General features: G+C 34.2%; 1 protein-coding gene across 11 annotated transcripts in view; it reads right to left on the reverse strand.

The window, feature by feature from the left end:
- Positions 1 to 27,841, reverse strand: part of LOC136033317 (neuroligin-4, X-linked-like) — a 185,402-nt gene that overhangs the window by 33,072 nt on the left and 124,489 nt on the right. For all 11 annotated transcript variants that reach the window (XM_065714108.1, XM_065714110.1, XM_065714104.1 and 8 more), the window contains 3 exons: positions 16,011 to 16,157; positions 7,732 to 7,821; positions 2,449 to 2,615 (listed from right to left, as the gene is read on the reverse strand). In XM_065714108.1, coding sequence (XP_065570180.1) covers positions 2,449 to 2,615; positions 7,732 to 7,821; positions 16,011 to 16,157 — 404 coding nt within the window. The remainder of the gene's footprint in view (positions 1 to 2,448; positions 2,616 to 7,731; positions 7,822 to 16,010; positions 16,158 to 27,841) is intronic.

Raw genomic sequence — 27,841 nt, forward strand, 5'->3', positions numbered from 1 at the left:
GCTCAGTGCAGTACCAAGTCGTCTTAGGCCAACACAATGACGCTTGCTCCTTCTCCTTCCCAATCTATTCAATGCTTCTCTCCTTCTCTTCATTATCATCACTTGAGCTTCCAATATTCTAATCTTGGTTTGCACTCTTATCTTGCTATTCTTCCAAACTTTTTTCTACTGTGAAAAGTACACTAGGACATGGCTATTCTACTTTTAACATCTTCATTGTGCCCACCGTCTTTACTAATAATACTTCCTAGGTAAGTGAACTCGCAAAATCTCGTTAAATCTCATTCATTTGGCTCACACTTTCACCTTGGATGCTTAGATCATCAGCATAATCTAGGTCCAAGAAAATTTTACTTCGCCGTTTGATTCCCGGTTCTTCCATTAGGTTTGTTGTACTCATTAAGGCAAAGCCTATCGAAGTGACCCATGTAAATGGGGGCAGAATACATCCCTGCTTAACTCCTGACTTAATGCAAAACCAGCTACTAACCCCATTGCCGATTTTAGCCGCAGCAATGTTATTCTCGTTCATACTACTTATACATTTAATGTGATTGTCTGGTATACCAAACAAGAATAAGACCTTCGCTAAAGCCCTTGTATCAGCTAAATCAAACACTTCTCCATAATTCATAAGACTAAGGCTCAAATAAGACTAATATAAGACTAAACTTATTAATCTAAGAGTGAAAATGAGGGCGACACATCCTCTAGTTTTCCTAAATTTGCACAGTCCTTCTCTCAATACTTAGTCTACACCATCTCTAGGTCTAAAAAGTATCATCATACTAAGTAATTTTCTACCTACAGAAACTAGGCCAATGCCTCTTTAATTGCCAGACTCACTCTTATCACCTCTTTTATACAGGGGCTTGATTGGGGTTATTCTAAAATCGCGAGGTACTTCGCCTTTTTCAAAAATCGTATTTATAAATATCAGTAACTTATTTCAAACCTCATAACTACCACATCTAAGAAACTCATCTATTACACTATCAGCACCTTGAGGACTTACTATTTAATAATGCCTTTAGTACTGTTACTAATTCTTCCTCACAGATTAGATAATCCCTCACGTTCAAGGTGTCACAAATTTTTTGTTCTCCGCTATATCCTTTCCCGTAACACTATTTTTGTTTAGTATATTCTCAAAACGTTTTGCCCATCTATCTTTAACTCTTTCCTTGTTACAAATTGTGTCCCCGTTCATATCTTTAACTAGGACAGTTCTAGATTGACTACTCTCTCATAAGTTATCAACTTGCTCGAAAGTTTTTATTATTATGCCGTCTAACTGCATCTTCCAGATCTTCTGGAATTTATACATGGCCTCCACTTTACATCACCTTAGTTAATATTTTAATGCTGTCTCCCCTTTGAAGGTCTAAATCCCACCTCGCCAGCCATGACAATCACAAAGAGAATTAGAAATCTCAAGAGGATCAAACGGGAACACGGCCAGTAAAAGAAAATGACTAAGTAAAACGGCACGGATATTTTGCCTGTATAAAACAAGGCGTCTTCAACGCTAAGAACAAAGAGGAATCCAAACTAACCTAAAATCAAATAAAATTTAAAAGCAAAAAAAAACGAAAACAAAAAAAAATTTTTTCTGCTGTGATTGAGCACCACAGAAGATAAATAGAGTTGCTTCAGTGAAACCACTGAAGCGACTGGATAAATAAGATGGAAATTAAATTAATTATTTAGTTGTGAAATAATCCTAACTGAAATATTCATTTGCACTTATTAAAAAACAAGCTGTTTTTCTTTTAGAACGAAAGTAAAGCTAAGAAAAGTAATCTGTGTTCGTCTTAAATGACACAGTTCTATTATGTTAATAATAACACTCACTATGGAACTATGCTCAAAAACTTTTGAAAGATTGAAGCGCATAAACAATCTCTGAAAGGTTCATCTGAATGCCCTTCGACTTTTTGGAGACTAAACGTCAAACCCCCCTTTCTCAATAACAAATACTAAATGTAAACAAAGGGTGAAATGCATAGCTTACAGCCCTCATCCCGAGGGGTCTGAGGCGGGTGTTCACATCCCAAGAGACATAGTTACAGGGCCTATCAACTATGCTGAACAAAATAACACAAGCCATTTATGTTATATTGGCTGAAAATAAACATAACCATTTATCAAGAGCAAGGAATAAGTTTCTTTTTCCTCCTATTAAAAATGAAAGATCAAGACTGAGTTTAAGATATCAACTTCCTGAGATTGCCAATAAATATAAACTACTTAATTTAATAAGTAGCAAGCAACTCATAAATTTTTCTGGTATATATTTTGGGTGATAATGATATATTAAATTATGTTATTGCTCAATCTCAGTATTCAAACATTTATTAAGTCTCGTCTTGTAAAAATAAACATTACTGTATATTAATAGTTAAAAAAACACTCTATTATCTTTCCCTAAGGAGGAAGAAGTCTTACCATTGACCTTAGCTTCAATTTGCTTTTGAATACAGCAGCAAGGAGTGTAAAATTAATTACAACCAGAAGAAAACCCACTGCAGCCACTAGTACCAGCGCAGCATCATATTTCAGCCAAATACTGTTTTGCTGTCTCTCAAGTCTTCCGTTTTCATTATAGGGCTCATCTGCAAATGAAATAAAATAATTCTTTGCTATAGTTAGTTAACTATTAAATGTCTGGGGGCGTTGGACTGAATAGATCAAACTATAGTAATACCAAGACAATGGCCGTCTCTTAGCAACATAAGCATTTCTATAAGGAAATAAAGTGATTTTCTAAACACCATACAACCCCGGAGCAACACAGCGATCCAGGAAATCATTCCAACGATATTTCACCACTCATTATAATTTGTAGTTTTATATATTGCGATTATTTATTTTGATATTTTGTAATAAATTATTTGTCATAAGGATAACCATTTGACATCCCCTCTCATATTAAAGTTAGCTATGTTGCTGTCTAATTTCTGCATCGACGTTTAAATCCATATTAGAAATTTTTCCTTGTGTATATAGAAGAATATGTCCTTGAAAAATGCTGCCAAATTGTTTATCTGTGATCTTATACCTTCTCTTTTTGTTCCTTTTGTTGTAGTTTAAAAGCAGTTCAATGAATCTTACACAGTTATCAGTATGTGTAATATCTCTACTGTTTTAGAATTAAGTCTAATCTGTGTATTTTTCGGGTTTTAGTTTCAATGGTATGATTCTGGCTTTTTATTTTACTGCCAGTAGTTATTTTTACGTGGAATCAGCACATATGAAGCATTGACAAAATGGCCAACTTTTTGCCTTGTGTCCCAACTTTGTTCTGTCCTATAAAATGAATGCTTAGACACATAATTCTCATGATTACCATGACAACGACCAGTCCATAGCTTGATTATATTACTCATTGTTCCGCAATAGGAGTAAGAAAACTTTCGAGATACAATCTGATCCTGGTTCAACTTGTGATTGCTGAAGTTTAAGGATAGGTTTAATTGTCGAAATTCTAACTCGCCTTGGTAGACAAAGGGAAACCAAAGAAGAAGATCCGACACGTTAGAAAATAAATGCTACCTTTATGGGACCAGTGGGTGATATTAATTATATTTACGGTCTTATTTTAAGCGAAATGTAATGGATCAGGATCATTGTCAAATATATTTCGGACAGCAGAGACAAGAACAACGAATTCAAGGGTAAATTCACCTCTACATTATTTATTCTTTCTCTAAATTCCATTTGAAGGGATCTTAGGAGGCACTGGAGATGCTGCCATCCATGTCAGAATAGGATCCTTCACCAGGAATAATTTTCATTTTTCAACATAATGATTAATATTCTTTAATATTTGAGGATAATTTTCTTTAACCAAATTAGATTTCTGAGCCTCAAATGTTGACTCAGGACTTAGGACTTAACTGACTTAGGACTTAGTATGTAAAGAACTTATATCAATTAATCAAAAAGGTTTAATGGTGCCATTGTACTACGTTACATTGCCCAACCTGCTGTGCAGCGGGAAAAGATTTCGCCACTTGACCCTCGACGGCTGTAGAAAGAAAGTTTTACTTACGTAAAAAACTAAATTATATTAATGGATTCAATATGTCAGCCATCGGAAATCAAACATACAAATAATATTAGAACTAACGGTATGAAGGTGAAAATTTGAGAGAATATAGTGGGGAAATTTGAATTAAATCTAAAGGCACTACAAATATGCAAATTATCAGAAGAGCATTTTCAGGAATGGATTAGGGTGTTAAGTTGGAACTTTTAGAGAATGCAAAAAAGAGACAATAAATTGATCAGAAGCAGTATATGCACGCCAATAGCAATACTATACATAACCAACGCTGCTACTACTACCACAACTACTACTTCTGTTGCAACTAACGCTAAGAGCGTCGAGATTAACATTTAAGGAAAATTAGAGGGGGATATCGACTAAATTAAAAAACAATGAATATACCGGTTTTTTATAGGGCATATCGGCAATATCATAGCAATGGCTAATTGTTTTAAATTGAAGTTTCTAGGGCCTTATGAGGGGGATATTCAACTGACCAAAAGGTTACATGTTAATATTACTGCTGCTACTAGTGCTAGAGATTACCACCACTAGTCCTACAACTAGTAATTCTAATATTACTGCTACTACCATTGCTACTATTGCTATTATTGCTACATCTACTACTACTGAGGCTGAGAGTAGGACATTGAAACTTTCAGAGAATGCTTAGGGGAGGGGGTCGAACTAGTTAAAAAATCAGCCTGTACAAGCAGGTTATGAAAAGGGATCATCAGTGTCCAAGGAATGGTGTAGATTATTAAGTTGAAAGTTAAGAATATTTTAACAGGGATCCTGAACTACGAAAATTCAAAATGTGCATACTACAACAACTACTAACACTACTAATGCTATTACTATTACTACAACGTCTATTACTACTATGACTGCCAATGCTAAAAATACCACTACAACACTACTAGTAGTACTGAAGCTAAGGGTATTACAATGAAACTTTAAGGGAATGTGGGAGAGAATAGTCAACTAGATTGAAACACACTATTTAGATATAGGTTACTAAGTGGCTGTAACCACTTTATCTCAGAAACAGCATAGAATAAAGTTTTAAGTTGAAACATTCATTATATATTAAGGGTGATACAGAACCAACCAAAAGGTACTATAGGTATACCGCACTTACTACTTCTACTACTCCTTTTAATACTACTATGTAGGCTAAGCGTGTTAAAGAAACATTTTCAGAAAATGTCGGAGGGTATGTTAAACCATGGTTGCAGGTGTAGCTGCAATCTAGTAAAAGGTAAACCGAAGCCCATAGTAACCATGAGTTGAAAAATGCGTCTTGAAAAAAAATGCCATATGACACTGATTATGCAATTGTAACTATTAATTTTGGTTTGTCTTAAAAGAAAAAAATTATTTTGAAAACGAAGTTAGGATGATTTCGAAAATTAAATTAATCCCTGATATATTTATGTAGGCTGTCAAATTGCCACATCAGCAGTATATCAAGAACAGCTTTAAATATTAGGTTGAAAGTTTCAGAACATGCCCAGGAGTATATTGAACTAAAAAAAACAACAAACAAACAAACAAAAAAACACACACAGTGTGGATAATAATACTAATACTGTAGTATTAGCACTACTTCTACTGTTAGTTAGCTACTAATATTACTAAGGTTTATAGTATTAGCTTGAAACTTTAAGGGACTATTTAGAGGCGTATTGGGCTAAATCAAAAGATAGTTGAAGCGCATTCCGCCTGGTAAAAAAAGCATAGATACAATAATCTAGGAATAGTATTATGTTAAACAACAGTGTGTGTCCAGATTTTCAAAACGATATATGGTATTAAAATTTGTTGAAAAATCATCTCCAACATATAAATTGTAATATGTTGAAAAATAATCTCAAACACATAAATTGTAAGTCTGAATACGGATTCTTATAGAAAAAAAACTTATAGAAGAATATATTTAAAGTATTTTTTCTTTTCCAATGAAAAAGGGTGTCAATAAAAGCGAAAACAAATCAATTAAAGTTTTCCATGAAATAAGGTTTTTCAAAGAAAAGCGAAGAGCTTCATTAAACCAAAAATGAGCAAAAATAAACTAAAACTATTTTCCAAGCGTGAAACTAACAAAAAATAGCCATCAAAAAATAAATGAGACCCAAGACAAACAAAACTTATAATAAGTAGCCGGTTCAAACTTATAACGGGCAAAAAATAAGATGAGTTGGGCTGACACCCTCCCATACCTTCTGAATACCATAATATACCCTTTTTAAAAATCAATTAACTAAAAATTATTAAAATTTAAAAAATAAATATCAGTATATGTACAGTACATTATACTGCCTATCCATATTCATTGTAATTCTGTTCAATAATCTTGTCATGATGTTTTTTTCGATATAATGAAAAATAGTAACATTCCGCTCAAAATAAATATTGTTTTTGTAATGTGCAAATTATATTCTACTCTTCCGAAAGCATGGGCGGAACTAGCCCAACTCATTTACTGTTTGCCTTGTTTTGAGTTTGATTCAGTTATTTATTCCTATTTCTGTCCGTTTTGGGTTTCACATATATATTCGTGGTTATTTCTTTGCAGTTTTACGCTTGGAAAATTATTTGGCTTTATTATTGCTCGTTTTCGCTTTAATTTAGCTCTTTACTTTTCTTTGAAAAACCGATTTGGTGTAAAAAATTATTGTTTGAACTCATTAACTTTGTGCCCTTGCTTGCATGAAGACTAATTTACCAACTCTATTGGCTGCTATTCAGAAATCTGAAAGTTGTGTGAGCGACTGGGAGTAATCAGTGTTGTTAGTCATAAGTTTTTCTTATCTGTTTTTCTCTCGACCACTACATTTCTGTGCGCAAAAGGATTAAGAATCCCTGTGGATAGTCTGGAAAACGTAAACCATAACTTCTAAAAAAGAAATCCCATGTAAATTGCAGTTTTGTTGTTAAATTTACTCACTGCGGATGGTTTAAACAACTTGAGATTCTGGTAGAGAAGTGGCTGCCCCAAATCAATTGCAAATTGGCTTCAAACTTTCAACAATCCAAGTCACCTAATGATGAGCCACCAAAATGGCAACTGCAACGCAATTAACATTCGCCACACTCCCTTAATTTGGAATATGAGTATTGTTCAGAAAATAGCGACGACAAATTTAAGTAAAAATGACCTTACGAAATATTATAAAAAACCAATAGCTGTTAACCAAGAGCCTGTCACAAATAGACCTATGAGATCAGCAGCCAAAATAGCAAGGCTGGCATTAAAAACGTGTTTTTAAATCATTCTCTTTCATTTCAATGAATTTTTTCGTTTTGACATAATTTATTTATCAGTCGTGGTTGAACTTCGTTGAGGTAAGGATGCTAGGACTGTTTTGAAAATTTTTCATTTTAGTTTTATTGATTTTATCCTGTTGTAAGTTGTGTCCTTTTATATATTTTTGTATTGCTGAGGAATGAATATTCATTCTAATTTGTTTCCCACTGTCTTGATAATTCCCTATTGTCCTTCTCATTTTTGGTGTTAGTTTTGTTCATTCACCCTAGTACGGTAAAATAATTTTGTGGCTCAGTTTTTTCAATAATATTAAAAATTTTGCTGATAAAAATGAGGAAAACGATTATTTTAGTCTCCAGTGTACTTTCTTTTGTCTTTTTGTCTGGTAAAATATATTTAGAAGAGGTACCTTTCACATTAACAGTCGCAATCGTGCATTCTGCAACAGATGTAGATGTGATGCTACTAGTTTTCACTTCAAATGCAGCTTCTGCCTCTCCTATAAACAAATAAATTTTTGCTATCTATAATGAAATAGGCTTGGTAACTGAGACATAAAAAGTCTTCCCTTCGCACCATGGAAAAAAAAAATTCAAGGTTCGGCTACTTACTCTTTTTAATTAATTTTTGGTCATCATAAGTGTAAAAATCTAACTTAAGATATCATATTTGTATTTGCTTATGGAGTACAAATGGCCAACAGTCAAACACCTTTCCAAGAAAAAGTCATTAGTGTATTCATAAATCAGATACAATTAATTATAGTATATTAATATTCATCTGGAAAGTAATATAGATCCTGAAGTAGCTAAGTCACAATTACATAAAATGGAACTAATTCCCCAAACAAAATATGGTCCTAATAAAAAATCTTTACAGAAACTTTTTTTTTATATTTCTTTTTTGTGCATCTTTGATATTCTCAAATTGCTATGATTCTTGTATTTTTACTCTTTAAGGCTTAAAATGGTTCATTTCAAAACCTTATGGTAAGAAACTGTAAGTAAAGAGCGTTTAATACTACTGCAAACACAAGTCAAAAAATTAAATTTTTATAAATAAGTAATTTGTATAAATAAGTATAATATTTATAATAATATTTGTAATAATGTATAAATAGGTAATAATCAATTTTAATAAATAAGTATTTGTGGTATTAGGATAAAAAATCCCTTTCATAAAAGAATTTTCTCAAAGGAAAGCATAGAGCTACATAAAATCTTCAACGACAATTAAAATAAATTTCCATTCGAATGAACCCTATCCCGAGTTGATACCACCACCCATTTCTTAAGAATTTTAGATACCCAAGGAAATAACTTTAAACCTTTGTCCCTGCATCCTAGAGGGTTGTATCAACACTTGAGGCATTGTTAGATTACCTTTGGAGTATTTTGAACAAAGCGACTATCTTAAAATTTCTATCGGATACATTTAGGGAAAAGAGGGCATGGGATGGGCTGGTTGCTTTCTGATCGCTATTGAATCTTAAAAAGGGCACTAGAACGGGGCTCATCTTAAAAAGGGGCTTTTGGAATGATAAGCTTAAATTGATTTTAAACTTAAGTGGTTCCTGTCTTGTGTTTATATAGAAATGGTTAAAAATGATTGATCCTCTTTTATTAATCCACTGCAACTATTCCACAAGTATTACGAGATTAAAATAATTTTTATATTTTTTCCTCGTTTCGAAATGTTAATCATAATCTTAAGAAATGTTTGTAAATACATTTTTGTGTGTGCATTTCATACATAAGGAAATTCAACTCATTTCAAATACATATATATATATATATATATATATATATATATATATATATATATATATATATATATATATATATATATATATATATATATATAGCTTCCACTTTTGTCTATTGTAATTCCAATATTTGAATCTATTTAAGCTGATAATTACTTTTTTTCTACTGAAAAGTATGTAAATCTTGATAATTTTAACAACTTGTCGGACTTGAAACACAAAATCTATTTTTTTTTCTGTGTACCAAGTTCTTTCGCAGTTGAATCTTGACATTTTTATAATGTTCCCTTAGAAAATTCTCAGGTTTTGTATTTTACTGGTACTCAGATAATATTGTACGGAGGATGCGAGAATCTTCGTACACATTCACAATGTTATCCTTTTTTTGGCAAAATTTTGTAGTTCTGATTTGACAAGTGTTATTTCACTGCGTTCACTAGTATTATTTGAAAACCTGAATAGACCTGGAGAATTTTATTTTATTTTCAAACACTGCATTTACTTTTTTTTATTGTGAATGTGTTGGGTTCCTCTTTTCCCTGCTTCGGTTTTCCACTTTTACTTTGTTTTTCTAGATTCAACATTGTAAACATTTGATTGATTTCGAGCCTGTTTTCAGTATGATTTTTGTTAGATTTTTAGCCTGAATCCCCTTGTCCCTCCACCCTTTTAATACACAAAGGCTTGAAATCTGACACTCTGGGTCTCATATTGTGCCGATGCATACACATTAGATAATTATTATCAACATTCAAGTGGGCATATCAGAAATATTTTTCCACGTTTCTTAGGGGGAAAGAGGGATTTAGGACATCCTCTTTAGAAGACGCTCACAAACGGGACACTATTTGAATACACCCATCTAAAGCTAATAATTCTTTTCTCCCTAGCAATTTATTTTCTGAAATAGCCCGCGTGTTCCCTCTTGTGATAGGTGCTAAAGAAGTAATGAGGTTAAATTTGTTGACTCTTCTAACGAGAAAAATCAAAAAAACTTTTAAACGACAAGACTCTTGCACAGTTTTGCTAAGCTAATCAAAAAGTAACTGCTGGTCATCCATACACATGATTGAAAGCTGTCAATATATGCTAAGAAGGGAACAAAATTAAACCAAAAATTAACTGAAGGGCACGCATTGTACGCCATTTTGCAGAATTTTGTGGACAAGTTCTATTTATGACCTGAGAACTTTTGTACTTAGATAGTCAGAAAATTCAGGGCTGCATGAAACCAGGTTCTGGAAAAGGGCCTGGTGGTTACCGCCTTAGATACTTAATCTTAACCACTCCCGTGTTAGAATGTGGGAAACACCGTGACAAATGCAAGTTTAGTGAATATATTTCTTTGAGTTTAAGTCGTATTTCCAGCATTTTAGAATTGCAACTTCAAAATTTTTAAGACTTTTAGCTTGATATTTTTTCATCTCTTTGCTCGTCTACCTTGTTGATAAACAGGGGTTTGAATTCTGGATCTCATATTGCGTTCCTTGGCATGAATTTCTACTAAAATTTGCGTATTCTCCTGAACCACCATTTTATTTAAACATGTTTTGCCTTGTTATTTTTTAAATTTTGACTTCAAAAGCTTTTTCCTGTCAAGAATCTTTATTTTTTGATATTATTAAATAAAAAAAAACAAGTTTTTTTTAACTGAAAGTAAGGAGCGACATTAAAACTTAAAACGAACAGAAATTACTTCGTATATGAAAGAGGCTGCTTCCTCATCAACGCCCCGCTCTTTACGCTAAAGTTTGACTCTGTCTCTCAATTCTTCTTTTTAAAACAGTAAAAAACTTTAGCGTAAAGAGCGGGGCGTTGATGAGGAAGAAGCCTCTTTCATATACGAAGTAATTTCTGTTCGTTTTAAGTTTTAATGTCGCTCCTTACTTTCAGTTAAAAAAACTTGTTTTTTTTTATTTAATTTCTGAACGTTTTTGAATCAATGCATGTTTTGATTTTGGCTCTCCGCAGAGGAATAATTAAAACGAAATTTGCATTTTTTTTTTTTTTGGCTAAAGGGCTTTCTCATAATTTTGATCGAATGATTTTGAGAAAAAAAGAGCGGGGGAGGAAGCCTAGTTGCCCTCCGATTTTTTGGTTAATTAAAAAGGCAACTAGAACTTTTAATTTTTTACGAATATTTTTATTAGTAAAAGATTTACGTAACTTATAAATTAGCTTACGTAAAGAACTTTTGTATTCTCATATTTTTATTACATATATGAGGGGGTTCGCCCCCTTTTCAGGTCCTCGCTCTTTACACTAAAGCTTAAATTTTGTCCCAATTCATTAAGAATGACCCCAGAATCACAAAAGCCGTAGAATAAATAGTTGAAATTACTAAAAATACTTTAACGTAAAGAGCGAGGTATTAGGAGGAGGTGAGCCCCTCAAATGGGTAATAATTTCTGTTTGTTTTAAGTTTTAATGCTGTTCCTTACTTCCAGCTGAAAGAACTTTTTCATATTTATTTTTTCATTGTGTTTTTAAATAATGCTAGTAAATTCTGCGCTCCCTTCATGGAGATTTTCTTCCCCCATGACAAATTATCGATGGAAAGTTCCCCCAGCATATCCCCCTCTTCTCAGCTCCTCCCCCAACCAAAAAAATCCTCCTGAAAACGCCTGTACACTTCCCAATAACCATTACTATATGTAAGCATTGGTCAAAGTTTGTAACTTGTTGCCCCTCCCATGGGGACTGTGAGGGAGTAAGTCGTCCCCAAAGACATAGTTATAAAGTTTTTCGACTACTCTGAATAAAATGGCTACCTCAGAATTTTGATCCGTTGACTTTGGTAAAATAATTAGCGTGGGAGGGGGCCTAGGTGCCCTCCAATTTTTTTGGTCACTTAAAAAGGGCACTAGAACTTTTCATTTCCGTTAGAATGAGCCCTCTTGCAACATTCTAGGACAACTGGGTCGATACGATCACCCCTGGGAAAAAAAACAACAAAAAAACAAATAAACACGCATCCGTGATCTGCCTTCTGGCAAAAAATACAGAATTCCACATTTTTGTAGATAGGAGCTTGAAACTTCTACAGTAGGGTTCTCTGATACGCTGAATCTGATGATGTGATTTTCGTTAAGATTCTATAACTTCTAGGGGGCGTTTCCCCCTATTTTCTAAAATAACGCAAATTTCCTCAGGCTCGTAACTTTTGATGGGTAAGACTAAACTTGATGAAACTTATATATTTAAAATCAGCATTAAAATGCGATTCTTTTTATGTAGGTATTGGTATCAAAATTCCATTTTTTAGAGTTTTGGTTACTATTGAGCCGGGTCGCTCCTTACTACAGTTCGTTACCACGAACTGTTTGATCATCCTGCATTTTTCCATCCCATTTATTTCTGCAATTAAATACTTTTCCTTTCCTATTTTTTAATTGTAACAACAAAACTCTTTTTAAGTCGGAGTCCTTATTTTCGGAACTTCTAATCTTTAAGATTCAGTTTTCTACAAGTAAAGCTTTAACTATCCAACAAATTTTGACGTTCCAATAATTCAGACATCTTATTCACTACCGAAAGCTTTTTCATAGCAGGAATTTTTATTTTTAAGCTTTTACTCTTTAAGATTTATTTTTTCTAGAAAAGTAAAACTTCCTATATCCAAAAATCTTTAATTTCCTAACAATCTAGAATTCTTATTTAAAACCTGAAAGGTTTTTGTATCCAGAGTCTTTATGTCTGGAGCTCTTACTCTTTGAAACTTAGTTTTCTGCAAAAAAACTTTATTCTCCAACAAATTTAGATTTTCTGAGAATCTACAGTTCTAATTTAATTCCGAAAATCTTTAGATATCAGAAATCTTTATTTCTTTTAGGAGTATTGACCTGAATTTTTCGTCTCCTTCCCCCTCGAACTTTTTGACATAGCGAGGTTTGTACTCTGGGGTTATTCTAAGCATGGGTTTAGCAGGTTTACATATGCTTCTGTACCACTACTTCATTTTTGCAAGTACAGACTTTTACTTTCCAATTTTTTAAATTTTAACCACTAAAGGTTTTCATATAATGTGTTTTTGTTATTATTGAAATTTTTGGCCAGAAATTTTATTTCCCCCCATCCTTCCAGCGTTATGCCCCTGGTTTCAAGCTCTGGGCCTCATATTGTGGTCCTAGGCATGGATTCTTACAGATTTGTATAGGCTCATAAGCCAATATTTTATTTCTGCGAGTAAAGAATTCTGCCTTACTAAATTCTTATTGCGTATACAACAAATGTTTACTTTATACTATTCTTCTTAGAATTTAAAAGTATTATTTTCACTTCTTTTGGCGGGTTTATTATAAAGTTAATTTTTATAAAAATTATCAAAGTACGATCCTGAAGTTTTCTAGTCCATAGGGGATGGAACCTACTTTGAAAAGTTGATTTCATAGGTCAGCTTCTATTTCATAATTACATAGGTAAAATCTTTGATTTTCCGATTTTGAACTTGTATTTCTAGAATATGCTGACGTTACCGTATATATTTCAGTGATTCCAAGATAAATTTGTAAGCCAAGAATAACGTTCAACTGAATTGGACACATCTAGACCATTCATAAAAAAAACTAAATAAGGAAATAATAAGGGATTATAAAAAAATAAGGATTATAAAAAACATATCCCTTATATAAAATAAGGGATAATAAAAATCTCTTTCATATAAGAAGTAATTTCTGTTCGTTTCAAGTTTTAATGGTGCTCCTTACTTTCATTAAAAAAAAACTTGTTTTGTCTAATTTCAGTAGAAAAAACTTTTCATATTTATTTTGTCATTGTTTTTTCAAATAATGCCAGAAAATCCTGCGCCCCCTTCGTTGAAATTTTCTTCCCCCATGAGAAGTTCCTCCATGGAAATATCTTCCCAAGTAACCCCCCCACTCTCCCCCTAAACCAAGAAAATCCCCCTAAAAATGTCTGTACACTTCCCAGTAACCATTACTATATGTAAACATAGGTCAAAGTTTGTAACTTGCAGCCCCCCACGGGGACTGCGGGGGACAAAGTCGTCCCTAAAGACATAGTTATTAGGTTTTCGACTATGGTGGACAAAATGGCTATCTCAGAATTTTGATCCGGTGACTTTTGGGAAAATGAGCGTGGGAGGGGGCTTAGGTGCCCTCCAATTTTTTTGGCCACTTAAAAACGGCACTAGAACTTTCAATTTCCGTTAGAATGAGCCCTCTCGCAACTTTCTAGGACCACTCAGTCAATACGATTACCACTGGGAAAAAAATAAACACGCATCCGTGATTAAAAAATTAAATAAGTAAATTAAATGAAATTAAATTAATAAAAATAAACTAAAAAAATGCAAAATTCCACATTTTTGTAGATAGGAGTTTGAAACTTCTACAATAAAGTTCTCTGATACGCTGAATCTGATGGTTTAATTTTTGTTAAGATTGCTTGACCTTTACTGGGTGTTTCCCCCTATTTTCTAAAATGAGGCAAATTTTCTCAGGCTCATAACTTTTGATGGGTATAACTAATCTTGATGAAACTTATATATTTAAAATAAGCATTAAAATGCGATTCTATTGATGCAACTATTGGTATCAAAGTTCCATTTTTTTTAGTTTCGGTTACTATTGAGCCGGGTCGCTCATTACTATAGTTCGTTACCACGAACTGTTTGACACTCCATATTACTATTTGTTGCAGATCCATCTGACTAAAATAAAAGTTATTTCCCTTAACAGTTGCAGAAGAACTCTAAATTGTTAAACAATGGTTGAAGTTTGAGAAACATCAATTTTACAGGTTTCAACAAAGGGTGTGCCTTCATTGAAGATTTCATCGACTTTATAATTCAGGGTGTTGTTTTGAGGTATGCGATGGTGACTTGAGGTAGTTTTTGAACAAGGTTTGCAGTAGAAGGCCGTAGTCTTTGTCAATATCATACAAATATTTAAATAGTCATTAATTTTAACTTGTAAAATCTCTCTGGGGTTGATTTCACATGAGCTCGTCGTATTTTAGGGGTTGTTCTTAACGAATTGGTACAAACGGTCGAGTCTAAGCGTAGAAAAGGCTATTGAAGAGGGCCAGCGGCTTTCACATTTCTCTTCGTTTTAAGTTTTGATTTTACTCCTTGCTTTCAGATGTAATTTTTTTTTCATAATTACAGATTAGAAGCCAGACTCACCAAAAAGCTTAGTAGCCAGAAAAATATTAAAAAGTTCTTCGTAACGAAATGTATGTAAGAACTGACACGGCTTAACAGTAAGTACAACTCTACAAAATGTAACATTGATATTCATAGATACGTTAAAAGAATTGGCCTAGTATGCTGCTTCCAAATGTATAACACTTATTAAGTTTATTGTTACCCAAGAAAGACTACTAGACTGCGAAAATTTACCTGATTTTCGAAAAAAGAGGGGAAACAGCTCCTAAAAGTCAAATAATCTTATTGAAAATCACAACATAAGGTTCAGAATAATAAAAAACTTTACTGTAGAGGTTTCAAGCTGCAAAAATATCTGAAAAATTGTCAAATTTCATGTTTTATACCGGAAAAAAGATCACGGATGCGTATTTATTTGTTTATTTGTTTTTCTCAGGGCGGATCGTAAACAAGTAGAGTCCTAGAATATCAGGAGAGGTCTCCTTAAAAGTTCTACTGCCCTTTTTAAGTAGCTCTTAAATCCAAATTCCTGAAAATGTGAAACAATAGGAACGACTGAAAAGAAGCAAAGATAAAAAGAATAAGTCTAAAAAATTATTTTTTTCTTTTCTTTTTTCCTTTTATTTTTTATTTGGTTTCACCAATAAAAATCTAAATACTGACGACGGTTTTTTTAGTAACTGGCAAAATACTCATGTTATAATTATTATTTTATCTTAGTAATTGCCATAGACCCGTTGTTGTTTCCAAAATTTTCTTTTTTATAAAAACCATTAATAAAAAAATGTAGACTTACCCTTAAAGTTCCCACTTCTGTGATTTCCAGGTATTCCTCTAAAATTTTTCAATGAATCTTTTCCAAGCTGATCTATCTCTGGTATCAAGCGAAGCCAAGTCCCGATTTGATGACTTCTAAAGAAATTTTTCTGCTCAATCCTTTCTCCTAGGAAATTAAAATTTATCAAGAGATTTGCAATAGCAGTGAAGATATAAGCAGTAGAATAACTGAGGAAAAAACATTTTTTAAGTAATAGAACAACCGAAGCAAAAACGTTTTTTTTTTTTAGTTGCCAAAACTACTCTATTAAAACTGCTAGATACAATTGTAATGAACGTATGTTGAATATTTTTCAGAGCAACTGCGCAAGTACAGTTATAAGAAATGTTTTTTACTGATATCCTCAGAAAATGTAACCCTACGTTAAGGGGTTAAAACAGAAAAAATGGTGTAGAGTATTCCTATCGTGGTACCTTTGAAGATGTTAGGTTAGCCGTCGACTGACTTACCCTGTTTTCGACGTTCAAATACTTTATTTTTAGTATTCCACGTGTAATACGAAGGCACTTCAGTATACAGCAGTTTTATTGCAAAAGAATCATTTTGACATAACGAAAAGAAAGCAGTTAACGTTGTATTCGGTGGATTCAGGGCTCTTTGTTGCATGTTGGATTCCGAAAAATAAACACGTTGACCATTCTCTAAATGTACCGCTAAGTGAACAACCGCTGGACTTCACTCATGTATCGGAAATGAAAGAATTCGCCAAACAGCTTCATTATTGCTTATGTATCTTCCAACCTAATATTGTAGGATTTCATCAATATCACTGATTTCAGACGGCAAGCCTAAAACTGCCATGTCGCTGCCTTTGTTGACCCACTTTTATTCTCAGATCATAAGACCACCATCTAAACTTCATAAAACGTCGCTTTTTCAAATAACAAATTGATACAATTGAGTAACGTTTTGTGGATGAAGAATAATATGTTGCCAAAATAGAGTTTTTGGTGATTTCTTTTAACCCACACAGATAATTCATATTTCAATGAGCTGGGAACAGGTAAGTGGATACGATTAAAAAGAAATCGAATCCTAATAAGGGAAGAAGGATACAATTAGTCACATCTTTGAATGATTGAATACGTGGATTAACTCATTAAGTCATTAGCAGTGGCAGTAGTACATTAAGTCTTGCTGTTCAGTTTAAGTTCATAAACATAAATATTTTTTTTTGTTCATAAACATAAAACGGGTTGCCTGCATGTGTTTGTTAACAGCTATTATATTCGGAGATTAAAAAATACAAACCAATTCAGCTATTCCCAAAACTTCGTATCAGATAATTTCTTTATTTTCAAGGGAAATGTCAGAAGATTTATGTTAATTCTTAAATGGTAGTCAGATTGTGCATGCATTTCTCAAGATAATATTTCAGCGCATCTAATTTAAAGGGTTTTCAAATGAAGATCTTCTAAGTAACAACATCAATAATGTTTTATAATTTTGTTTGATTTTTAACAAAGCTTTGAACTGTCTTTCAAAGCTTTTAGTCTATTTGTCAAAACTTATACGCTGCAAGATGGGTCAGGATTAAATTGATTTAGAATGATTTAGAATACATCCACCTACAGTAGCCAATTTGACTTTACTAGATTTAGGACCTAATTGACCTTAAAAGAGTTGACCTTAAATGCTAATATATAACTTCGAGAAGATTATGGCTAAATGAAATTATTCCCTGGTCCATAGATGATTCGGGGGGAGGTGAGGAGAAGGCATGCTATTATATATGGTAATGTCTGTTCTTTACAATTTGCATTGATTATTCTAGAAACTGTTTGTCTTAGTATTTATTTATTCATTTAGTATGTGTGATTTGGTACTTGTGTATTATTCAGAACACACTGAATAAGTGAAGTTAGGTTCTTTCGTGAAACAAACTACGATGCAAGTGCATTTAATTAAATATTTGGTACTTATTCATTATTCAATTGATCCAATTAAATTCAGAACATACTCAAGAATTTTGCTGGAAAAAATCCGGTTTCATAGCCACAAAGACAAAACACAATTTAGTTTGCTAAGCATAGTAACAGAAGATAGAGTTTGAACATAGATTTTGAAATGAGGATTTAGGATTTGCTAAAGACTGAAAAAGAGGCAATTATATTTTTCCAGGATAAGGGGTTGTTGCCAACAACAAAACAGTGCGTCAATGGACACAACATGACTTTTTATTCTTACGACAAGGAACATTTTTGAAGCGTAATAGGCCATGTTTGAAAAAAGTCAATTTTCGTGTAATTTTACAAGTAATTTTACGTTTAAGTTGTTATATCAAATACCTAACTTAACCTCACCTAACCACCTCTATATATAAAATATTTCATTAAAATGTACCTGCATCGTAGTTTGTTTCACGAAAGAACCTAAGTTCACTCATCGAGTGTGTTCTGAATAATCCAAAAGAATCTGTGATTTTTATGTTTGATAATATTTTCCCTAAGTAGGTTTTACTGTTCTTTTAGTATTTTATTTATTCATTCGTACTTCATGTCATTGATGAAGTTATTTATTTTATTTCTGTTAATTTTAAGATTTTGTTAATTTGTGACTTTATTTCTGCTAGTCGTAAATCTAAATTTATCTATTTTACTTTTTTTTCGGAAAAAATGTTTTCCAACTAATGTATGTTCAATTTTTAGTTGGCGTAGTTCTATTTTCGGTTGCAAAATATTCCAATATTTTTTCGATATTTGTTATATTTATTTGCAATTCTTCTTGTCAAAAACAAAATTAATGGATTGTAAAAAAAAATTGGAAGAAACCTGAACATTCAATATAATATTTGATCGCCATTACTTTTTTACAACTTTCTTAAATAATGCCTGTACGATTGAATTTTGGGTGGATTGAGATGGAAAGTTTTTTTTATAAGAATGGCTCTTCTATAGGAGTGAGCCCAATTTAAACATCATTCTGCAGAATCCCTTGAGTACATGCTTGTCAGGATCCAATATTCCAATATTTTTTCGATATTTGTTATATTTATTTGCAATTCTCCTTGTCAAAAACAAAATTAATGGATTGTAATAAAATTTTGGAAGAAACCTGAGCATTCAATATAATATTTGATTGCCATTATTTTTTTACAACTTGCTTAAATAATGCTTGTACGAAATGAATTTTGGGTGGATTGAGATGAAAAGTTTTTTTATTATAAGAATGGCTCTTCCTTAGCAGTGAGCCCAATTTAAACCTCATTCTGCAGAATCCCTTGACTACATGCTTGTCTTAATCCATCATTTTCTTACATTTTCTTAAAAGAATCTCTTTGTAATTTTTGGAAACTCTTTATTTGTGGAAATAAATCAGACCAGGATAATTTATATGAATATTTTAGCTTTTTAACCTTCATAGCAATAGGACGTCACCATTCAGTACAGCCAGACTTGTATCCTTAATTTCTGGTGTCAATGGCGACTCCCTTGCCTCAGAGTTTCAATCTAGATTTTGTACAAATAGGGGGGGGGGCTATGTGGAATTTACTAACCTCTACCAGACCATAAAAGCTGTAAATATTACAATTGTTCATGTGAATTTTGAACGTGTTCCAGGATAAAAAAAGGTATATTTTAATTTCATATATGCTTTTTATCAAATTTACTGGTTTTATAAACTCGAAATTTGTTTTCATTACTTTTGAAAGTTTTTTGAAATATTATTTATTTATAAGACTGTCCTCTCTCAAGTATAGCCTAAAGTTTAATAGTAAAATGGTAGCAGGATAGGTTAATAGAATGTAAAACAATAACATTCATGAAATATATATTTACCCAAGACATTTATTAACCAGTCTTTGACTTGGCCCAATAGTAAGCCTATTTTTAAAAAATGGAACTTTGAGAAAAAATACATACCAAAATTGAATTGATGCTGATTTATGTGCTTATTACACATATATAAATTATAGGGTAGCCTTTATGTCACAGCACATAATTGTATCGAATATCAAGGGAATCAACCTAATTAACGAAACTGTCGTTAACATGAATTGCGAAGATGTTATTTTTCATTAAAACTTCATTAATGAGGCGTCAGTGGTAATTCCTACACAAACGCGATCATGCCCATAGCGACTAATCTTTTCATCATTAGTAGTTTAGCGGCGGAGGCATTTCTGGCTCGTGTGACTATGCAATAGGACAGGTTTCTAAGGAGATTCCAAAACTTTATGTAATATCATTATGAATACCAGTGCCAATTTGTTAAATACTACAAAACAATATATTGATTGTCATTACATAATCTTGAATAAATGGATACAAGGTGAAATTTTAGGTGCATTTTATAACAGTAGAAAAGGAAAGTTCAGAGCGATAACGTTGTGAATATAATTTTTCTTGAAGTTTTATTTCAGAAAGTATATTTTACCATTTAAATGAGTTGTGTTTTAATATTTAAACTTGAAACTGTGGTGGCAGTGATAGAAAGACAAGAGTCCTTGAAGTTTCAGTAAAAATTGCATGGGGTTGTGGCATAACTCTCGACTGGGATGGGATGTTTGGTAGATACTTAATGTCATTCAGCAGATTCAAGTTTGAGAAATTATTTTTGTTTTTAAATAAAATTGAATATAATGCACATACATAGACTAAATAATGGATTGAATGTAATCGCGAAGCATATTGAAGACAATGCCTTGAATCACCATGGGAAAAAAGCGTGAAATGTACATGCTATTCTATTATTGCCCTTTTTGAATATAAAATTTTTTTTACATCATGAAGATTTTTTTCTGGATATAAATTTTACTTGGTCATCACTCGCTTGCTCCTGCCCCTCTCTCTAGTTGCCCCTCTTATCTGTTGGTCTCGTCTAGTGGCAACTGGACTATTGCAGATGAATACGTTAAGAAGTGTAGACGATACAGTCTATGCAGGCTACGCAGCCTTGGGCACCGGCAAAATGAATTTTTTAGTCAAGGATAGTGCAGAGCAATATTGCCTAGCAAACCGGCTTCTAATACAGTAGGCAGACTTTAATGAACGAGCTTTGCAATAGTTAATTCCTTGACCCAATTTTCATGGCCTAAAAACAGCAAAATAGCACTGAATATCAGGACAATCAAATGTAACTCTTCTGTTAGGAATCTGATATTTGTTAGAAATATGGCACTTGTAACGTAGTCAGAAGAGCCAAGAGCTTCTCCCCACTAAGTTTCACTAAGATCTCTCCAATCTAAGCGTTTTTAAAGATTTCCAGTTTCTCCCTCCAACTCTCCCTAGTGTCACCGGATCGAGTCGCGATTTAAAATTAGAGCTGAAAGACATGAGGTCCTTCTAAATATCAAATTTTATTAAGATTCTATAACCTATTCGTAAGTTAAAAATAACTCATTTTTTCTAATTTTTCCGAATTAACCGTCCTTCCACTCCTACCAGAGGGTAAAATTGGGGAAGCAAATATTTCTAATTTAATATGGTTGGGTCCCTGATACTCCTGCCAACTTTCAGCAATCGCTGTATTGATCATGTACTAGTTTCGGATCTTCTTTGTGTAAAAATTAGGGTGGTCCGGGATTCGAACCTGACGCCTCTCACACCTTAAGTGAAAACCATACCTCTAGGCCACAAGCCATACTTAAGAAGAATAATCAGTTATTTTATCGGCAAATAAAATTCTTCACATTTATCTTGTTCACTCGCTCCCCCCCCCAGATTGTCAAATCGGGAAAAGACTATTTCTAATTTAATCTAGTCTGGTTCCTGATACACCTGCCAACTTTTATCGTCATAGATTATCTGGAAGTGCCCAAACTATTCAATCCCGCCAACTCCCCCAAAGAGAGCGGATCCGGTCCGGTTATGTCAATAACGTATCTACAACATGTGCTTATTCTTCCAACCAAGTTTCATACCGATCTCTACACTCTAAACGTTTTCCAAGATTCCGGTTCCCCCTCCAGCTCCCCCCAAAGTCATCGGATCCGGTCTGAGTTTAAAATCAGAACTCTGAGACACGAAGTCCTTCTAAATATCAAATTTCATTAAGATCTGATCACTTGTTCGTAAGTTAAAAAAAACATATTTTTTTCTAATTTTTCAAAATTAAAAACTCCCCCACCCAACTCCCCTAAAAAGAAACAATCTGATCTGGTTATTGCAATCACGTATTTAGTACTTGTGCATATTCTTCCAACCAAGTATCATCACGATCTCTCCACTCTAAGCGTTTTCCAAGATTTCTGTCTTCTTCCTCCAAATCCCCCCAATGTCATCGGATCCAATCAGGATTTAAAATAAGAGCTTTGAGACACGAGGAACTTCTAAATTTTAAATTTCTTTAAGATCCAATCACTCGTTCGTTAAAAAATACTTCATTTTTTAATTTCCAAATTAACCGTCCCCCATTCCCCCACCCCAGATGGTTGAGTTGGGAATTGATTATTTATAATACAATCTGGTCTGATACCTGATACACATACCAAATTTCATGGTCCTAGCTTATCTGGAAGTGCCCAAACTAGCAAAACAGGGACCGACAGAATTTGCGATCGCTAAAAGTACCAAGTGCCGTAAAAACAAGAGCTAAGAGCTCATATGGTACTTGTGACGAGGTTGGACGAGCGAAGAGCCAAGAGCTTATATGGCAGGAGCTCTAGCAAAATTCTAAGAATCAATAGACTGATTTAACGGGAAATTTAGAGGCTTAATGCCGGTTGGGATTTAAAATAAGAGCTCTGAGACACGAGGTTCTTCTAAATATGAAAATTCATTAAGATCCAGTCACCTACTCGTAAGTTAAAAATACATCTTTTTTTTAAATTTTTCTCTGCTTTCAGCCCCCCAGATGGTCGAATGGGAGAAAACGACGTTATCCAGTCAATTTGTGTAGGTCCCTGACACGCCTATCAATTTTCATCGTCCAAGCACGTCCAGAAGCACCGAACTCACCAAAGCACTTGACTCACTCTTAACTCCCCCAAAGAGAGCGGATTCGTGCCGGTTATTCTAATCACATATCTAGGACTTGTGCTTATTTTCCCCATCAAGTTTCATCCCGCTCCCTCCACTCAGAGCGTTTTCTAAGATTTCAGGTTTCCTCTCCAACTCCCCTTAATGTCACCAGATCTGGTCGGGATTTAAAATAAGAGATCTGAGACATCAGTTCCTTCTAAAAGTCAAATTTCATTAAGATCCGGTCACCCGTTCTTAAGTTAAAAATACCTCAATATTTTTAATCTTCCAAAATTAACCCCCCCCCAGCTCCCCCAAAGAGAGTGGATCCATTCTAATTATGTCAATCACGTATCTAGAACTTTTGTTTATTCTTCCAATCAAGTTTTATCCCGATCTCTCCACTCTGAGCGTTTTCCAAGATTTCTGGTCTTCAAGATTTCTGTTTCCCCCTTCCAACCCCCATGAATCTGGATCCGATGCGAATTGAAAATGAAGCATCTGAGACATAAGACCTTTCTACATATCAAGTTTCATTAGCATCCAATCACCCATTCGTAAGATAAAATACCTCAATTTTCAGGTTTTCCAAGATTTCCCGTTTCCCCCTCCAACTGTCCCCATGTCACCAGATCTGGTCAGGATTTAAAATAAGACCTCTGAAGCACAAGACCCGTCTAAATGTAAAATTTAATTAAGATCTGATCACCCGTTCGTAAGTTATAAATACCTCATTTTTCTAGTATCCCGAATTCCCCCCCAGCTCCCCCAAAGAGAGCGGATCCTGTCCTGTATGCGTCATTCACGTATATTGGAGTAATGCTTATTTTTCCCACCAAGCTTCATCCCGATCTCTCCACTCTCAGCCTTTTCCAAGAATTTCTGGCCCCTCTCCCCATCTCCGTCCAATGACACTGGATCTGGTCAGGATTTAATATAAGAGATCTGAGTTACGAGTTCCTTCTAAATATGAAATTTTAAAAATACCTCGTTTGTTCAAATTTTTCAAAATTAACCCTCCCCCAAACCCCCTCAAAGAGGGTAGTTCTGTTCCAGTTATGTCAATCACGTATCTAGGACTTTTTCTTATCTTGACCAACAAGTTTCATCCCGATCCCTCCATTTTAAGTGTTTCCCAATATTTTCGGTTTCTCCCTTCAACTTTCTCCAATGTCACCGGATCCGGTTGAAATGTCCTTTTAAATATCAAATTTCATTAAGATCCGATAACCCGCTCGTAAGTTCAAAATACCTCATTATTTCTAACTTTTCCGAATTAACCGTCCACCCACTTCCTCCCAGATATTCGAATCGGTCTGGTCCCTGATACGCCTGCCAATTTTCATCGTCCTAGCTTACCCGGAAGTCCACTAAAACACCTTCTGCAAACACCACCACCTTTAAACTACTAAAGAACAACATTATAACAGCTATGGGCCTTATCAATTTCGCGTAGGCATTACTGCTGTCCATGGATTTTCATCGTCCTAGTTTACCTGGAAGTGCCTAAACTAGCAAAACTGGGACCGACAGACCGACAGAATTTGTGATAGCTATATGTCACTTGGTAACTACCAGGTCCCATAAAAAGGAAAAATTAAAGGACCGAAAACCACAGATCTTGGAGGTTGGGACTACGGATGGGGCTCACTGGGTACATGGATAACAAGAGGACTATAACGGGTGGAGACACAGTGGTTTCCCATTGTAGGTTATGGGGAATAGAAGGACCCTATCGAAGCAAAAAACTTTCCCACTATGAAGAGCACAGGTTTCTAACACAAATAAAAAGCAAAATTAAACTATTACATATACATATATCCACATCAGTTTCTAACACAAATAAAAAACAAAATTAAACTATTACATATACATATATCCACATCAGTTCCTTTTTAAAGTTTTTATGCTGGACACTCCTGATTACCACTCAGCATACAATACGTAATCTGATTTTGTTCCTGTTGTCTTATACTTTTCAGGAGAATGAGTTTTAATGGCAACCAAATTTGTGCCATTTTGGATTATTGTGGAACTTTTGTGGTCGCAGTAACAGGGAAACTTTGAGAGCCTTCTAAGTCTACGAGAAATGATTTGCTTGTATATATGTGAAACTGTTGGAAGCCATAAGATATGGCGGATGGTTTTATAGACGACTGTTGCCCTTTATTAAAGGTATCTGGGCAATAAGAATAGTCTTAGAGGCTTCTAAGACCATGAGAAAGGATTTGCATGTATCTATGCAGAACGTTTGAAAGCCATAGGACATGGCGGTCGGATTTGTTGACGAATGTTGCCTTATGTTCTACTTATTAGACTGACTGTAGCAATAGGTAAACTTTGAGAAGTTCTGAGACTACGAGAAAGGATTTGAATGTTTCAATGCGGAACTTTTGGAAGGCATAGGACATGGTGTTTGGATTTGTATACAGATATTGCTCTATAGGTTAACTGTCCAGTTGTGGTAATAGGGAAACTTTTAGATGCTTCTAAGATTATAAGTAAGGATTTCCTTGTATTTATGCGGAACTGAAGGGCTACTATGACCAATTCAAGAGTACATCCCCTATCCTGGTCGTCGGAGTACTAGAGAAACTTGGAAAGCCCACTAAAACACCTTCTGCAAATACCACCACCTTTAAACTACTAAAGAAGAAAATTATAACAGCTATGGGCCTTGTCAATTTCGCGTAGGCATTACTGCTGTCCATGGATATTAAATAAATATGCAGAACTTGTTTGGATATTTATTCAATTACAGTCAAAACGTAAAAAAAAATATTAATATCGTGTGCGTAGTTTGCTTTATATTCCTGCCTTTTTCGCCCTTGCATATCTGACTTCCTATTGTACTGCTTACAGCGTAGCGCAAATATTTGAAGATAAATTTTCAACAGAAAAAAATTAAGCCCTGGGGCAATGACAAAATAATTAATTAGTAATGCAAAGCACCATTGATTTAGAATGTTGAAACTTTACAAAGAAGCTTTTCTTTTGTATATACAGAGATATTAAGGCTTTTTATAACACTACTACTACTACTACTACTAATAATAACTCACTGCAGCACCAAGCCGCCTGAGGCCAACACAGCTACGCAAACTCCTCCTCCAACCTAATCTATTTAAAGCCTCCCTCTTTACACTCTCCCAGGAAGTTCCCATTTCCTTTAAATCTTTATTTATGACATCCTCCCAACCCAGACAAGGACGACCTGCTTTCCGTGTAGCCCCAGAAGGTTGGCCAAAAAGGACAATCTTCGGTAATCTGTCATCCTTCATCCATAGAATGTGGCCTAGCCATCTCAACCTTTCTTTCATTATAGCCCCAGAAAGCGAGATTGAACCACACTTTTCGTACAACCTACTGTTTGAAATACGGCCAGTCAGCCGGGTACCCAGAACAATCCGTAGGCAATTTCGCTGGAAAACATCTAGTAAATTTTCATCTGCTTTTCGGAGTGCCCATGCTACAGAGCCATATTCGACCACTGTCATCACTCTAGCTTCCAATATTCTAATCTTGGTTTGTAGGCTTATCTTTCTATTCTTCCAAACCTTTTTTAACTGTGAAAAAACACCCTGAGCCTTAGCTATTCTACTTTTAACATCTTCACTGCTCCCACCATCTTTACTAATAATACTACCAAGGTAACTGAAACTCCCAACCTGATCAATCTGTTTGTTACCTAATGTCACCTGTTCATCTTCAATTATTCCTAGCCTTAGTGACTTAGTCTTCTCAACATTAATTTTCAAGCCTATTTTAGCACCCTGAACTCGTAAAACCTCTAAAAATTTATTCATTTTGCTCACACTTTCATCTAATATGCTTAAATCATCAGCATAATCTAAGTCCAGGAGCGTTCTTCCTCCCCATTTGATTCCATGGTCTCCAATTGCCTTTCCTGTTCTCCTTAAGACGAAGTCCATCAAAATGATCCATATAAAGGGGGATAGAACACAACCCTGCTTAACTCCTGATTTAATACAAAACCAGTTGCTAACCTCATTTCCTACTTTAACCGCAGCAGTATTATTCTCGTACATAGTGCAAATCACTTTAATGTATTTTTCTGGTATACCATATAACGATAAGACCTTTGTTAACGCTGTTCTATCAACAGAATCGAAAGCTTGCTCATAATCGATAAAACTAAGGACCAAAGGTGTTTGACAACGAAAGGACTTCTCAATTATTAACCTAAGAGTGAAAACATGGTCGACACATCCTCTACCTTTTCTAAAACCGCATTGTTCTTCCCTTAAAACTTTGTCTACAGCATGTCTCAGTCTAAAAAGTATCATATTACTCAGTAATTTGCTACCTACAGAGACCAGACTAATGCCTCGATAATTACGACACTCACTCTTGTCACCTTTCTTATACAGTGGTTTAATTAAGGTTTTCCTAAAATCATTGGGTACTTCCCCTTTTCAAAAATCATGTTCATAATCTTCAGTAGCTTATTCCTAACCTCAGAGCCACCATATTTAAGGAACTCATTAATCATACTATCAGCACCTGGGGCCTTATTATTTTTTAATTCTTCTAGTACTGTCGCTAATTCTTCCTCACTAAACAAATCTTCCTTCACATCCAAGGTATCACAAACATTTTCATTTTCATCTATATCTTTTCCTGCAACTGTATCTCGGTTTAGCACATTCTCAAAATGTTCCACCCATCTTTCTTTAACTTTTTCCTTATCGCTAATTGTGGCCCCATTTCTATCTTTAACTGGGACTAGTCCGGATTGGTACTCCCTTTCAATTTATTAACATGCCAGTATAATATTTTACTATTATGCCGTCTAGCCGCATCTTCCAGATCCTCAGCAATTTTATCCATCGCCTCAATTTCACATCTCCTTAGTTCATATTTTAA

This window comes from Artemia franciscana, chromosome 11 (genome assembly GCF_032884065.1).
Source record: "Artemia franciscana chromosome 11, ASM3288406v1, whole genome shotgun sequence".
Lineage (NCBI taxonomy): Eukaryota > Metazoa > Arthropoda > Branchiopoda > Anostraca > Artemiidae > Artemia > Artemia franciscana.